General features: G+C 40.4%; 1 protein-coding gene across 1 annotated transcript; it reads right to left on the bottom strand.

The window, feature by feature from the left end:
* Window positions 1–1,397: 1,397 nt before the first annotated feature.
* Window positions 1,398–2,702, bottom strand: LOC112229749 (niq CART3-like). Its single transcript, XM_024395763.1, has 3 exons — window positions 2,410–2,702; window positions 1,952–2,041; window positions 1,398–1,706 (listed from the first exon to the last, which is right to left on the bottom strand). Exons 1-3 carry the CDS (start codon window positions 2,554–2,556, stop codon window positions 1,599–1,601), a joined length of 345 nt encoding a protein of 114 aa, XP_024251531.1. The 5' UTR covers window positions 2,557–2,702; the 3' UTR covers window positions 1,398–1,598.
* Between the last annotated feature and the right edge of the window lie 385 nt (window positions 2,703–3,087).

Genomic DNA, 3,087 nt, shown 5'->3' with positions numbered 1-3,087 from the left:
ATATTTTGGCTTGTTGAACACTTTTTTTTGTTTACTACTACTACTATGATTCCATGTGTGTTATTTCATAGCTTTGATGTCTTCACTATTATTCTACGATGTAGAAAACAGTCAAACAAAAGAAAAATCCTTGAATGAGTAGGTGTGTGCAAACTTTTTACTGGTACTTGATGTAAATGAGGTGTTTCTGTATTTCATTTTCAATACATTTGCAACCATGTCTAAAAACATGTTTTAATTTAGTCATTGTGGGGTATTGTGTGTAGATGGTTGAGGAAATAAATCAATTGAATCCATTTTGAAGGCTGTAAAGTAGTAACATGTTGAATAAGTCAAAGGGGATGAATACTTTCTGAAGGCACAGTACTTTACTCGCATAAAAAGGTTGGATGGAAACCTGGTTTCTGTGATTGTTTTCAATTAAAATGGCCGAAAAGAAACAAAAATAGCTTAGCAAAGAGCAAGAATTTCGCTAGGACTGTGTGGGAGTGGTCTGAGTGGGGAGGGGGAAACTAGCTGTCAATTGGCAGAGAGGTTTAGGACTCTGTTTCTTATTGATCTGTCCACTGATTTTACCCCCTGGTGAACCCAAAACAAGTGGTATTTTCAAACAGCTCTTAGACTAAAAGGGCATTATCATCATCTTAAAAATGTCACAGTATTATTCCAACCTTGTAGTATGGAAATATATAGAAAATACAGGTCAATCGCGCTTTTGACTGCCCTGGTCCTTTAATATCTGAAATCTGTATTTCAAAAAGCCATATCTCATCTTCATATCGCACGCATTATTCGTATGATCTCAGCGAAAAGGTCAGACAGGGTGATCTAAGATGTGATAGAAAAGTGCGTCATAGATTTTGTTTAATGTACACCCGCTTCCTTAACCATTTACGGAGTCAGGCTCCAAATCCGTCTGGTATTAAAGATCACCACTTGTCCACCCAGGTCAACTCAAACCTTGAGAGATGGATTAATATTTGGTTGGAAAGTCTTAATGATGGCAGCACAATTAGTCATATGAATAGTCATTATGGAGCGAAGACATCTGCAGCAAGACGCAGTGACTGGATCACTCGGCAAGATTAAGGCCTATTGCATTAATGTAAAATTACTTCCAAACGTATAGTTTATCACCTTGGTCTTTTATCAACGTACTAAAATGTGAGAAATCTTCAGACAACGTGTTTGAATGAAAACGTCTTTTTAGATAGCATTTCTGATGTGTGCAACTTCATCTAATTTTTCGACTTTCAATGTCATTATAAGCAACATATTTGGAGATTAACCTAAATAAACGGATTTAATTGCAGCTGTAGGGCTACAAATGCAATAGGAAAATAAGAAGTGAACTTTTGATTTAATGACACATCAAAAAGGGCCCGTCTACAATGCAAGAGGATGCGTAGAGCTTTATGGAGATGTTTTATTAAATGAAAATAAATACATTTGTTTATACTTCCAGAAGACAAAGGAATTCAAGACAGTCATACATGCAGACTGACATTTACATTGGTAACGGTACAGGTGCATGGGCGTATCACAAGCCTGGGTCTCGGAAATGTTGTGCGCCTGAGGGGATAGGTCTGTGACCGGGGTCAGTAACAACGCAGGAAGAATGTGTTGCATGCGGTGCCTCGCAGACAGTCACAAAGCCTTCCGATGCGCGGCCCGTGTTTCATAGCGCACCGCTCTCCAACATCACACTGTAAATATGAGAGGAGAGAGAGTGTTAGCAAAATTCGTTAGGTCCTACTTGCACATTTCTGTTCCCAAATAAAAGCACATTCAATGTAACAGACAACTTCTGACAGCACCGTAGGCTCTGCTGGCACTCCAAATATATGACTCTCGGACGACCTTTTGCGCTCATTCAGTTTTGCGTTAGGTGCGTTTTGGAACTGAGATATGTAAGGTAGATGTAAAAGAACGTAGGTTATTCTTGACTTACCCGTGGAATGAGACTTGCTTTCTTCTCCACTGATAGACCTATCATGTTGTCTTGCTGCCCGCCTTCTAGAAGCCCCTCGAGGACATCAGCCTGAAAAAAGTCGCCAATAAAGATATTTAGAATCATCTTCACTATCAACCCAAATAAATATTGCATCGCATCTATTTCTCGACATTAGCTTGAAGGCGGAACGATATAATCGGCTACTTGACATTGGGCAAGAATGGGCGCAAATGCATAATGTACATAATAGATGTCTTACATAGCTAATTTGAACACATAAGGTAAAAGTAGACTGTCCTCAATCTCCATCACAGAATAGTTACACATCATTTGATGGTACAACATAAATAAATGCTTGAACAAGTTCTGGATTGGTTTGAGTCGAAACAAACTGTTTTTTCCTAAAAATCCTCAAAAAGGACAGAAAAATAAGTAAATTAGTACATTTGACACACCACATTTCTGGTGACATATCCCAGTGGAAATTGTTCCTCTTGTGAAGAGAGTATGTTATCGGGTGACATCTGCTCCTGGCAATCAACACTGAAGACAGACAGACAGACGCCCAGGTAGAAGACTGCGCGGACCCTGATGCTGTCCATGGTGCTGAAAATCTTCCGCTTGAACTGAGTGGATGAGAAACAAGTCGTACTTCAGCAAAGTTCTCTTGGCAACTATCTGTGACTTTGGTGTTATTCTCTCCCTCTCTATTTTGCAGTTCAGGTCCTCACTCTTCTGCTCATGGGTGCTGCACTTGCTTCTGTTGTTGCTTGGAAACTTTCTCTATTTATATAGAACCAGCCCGGTGCTGCTCCCATTTCGCTCGAACGTCATCACCTTGGTCTCCTCAGACCGTGTTTTGCACGGATTGGGTGAGATGGGTATCTCGGTCAATGATATTAAACATTCCCACCACTCCAAGGAATTCAACCACCAGGGTGAAACTTTAGGAGCCGATCCATAGTAGTGGGATGTAGTTTGGGGGTGCTGCGATTTTTCAGGGTGGGGGGTAGGGATGCAGGTAAGAACAGCATGCCCAGTGGACTACTTTTTATGATTTTTTAACTTAATGTATTTGAGTGTTTACCAGCATTTACCAGCATACCACCTGTACGCTCTCATTGGCTGGCCCT

This window comes from Oncorhynchus tshawytscha, linkage group LG31 (genome assembly GCF_018296145.1).
Source record: "Oncorhynchus tshawytscha isolate Ot180627B linkage group LG31, Otsh_v2.0, whole genome shotgun sequence".
NCBI classification, from domain to species: domain Eukaryota; kingdom Metazoa; phylum Chordata; class Actinopteri; order Salmoniformes; family Salmonidae; genus Oncorhynchus; species Oncorhynchus tshawytscha.
The sequence above is the reverse complement of the archived record's forward strand: the minus strand, read 5'-3'. Positions and strand labels throughout refer to the sequence as shown.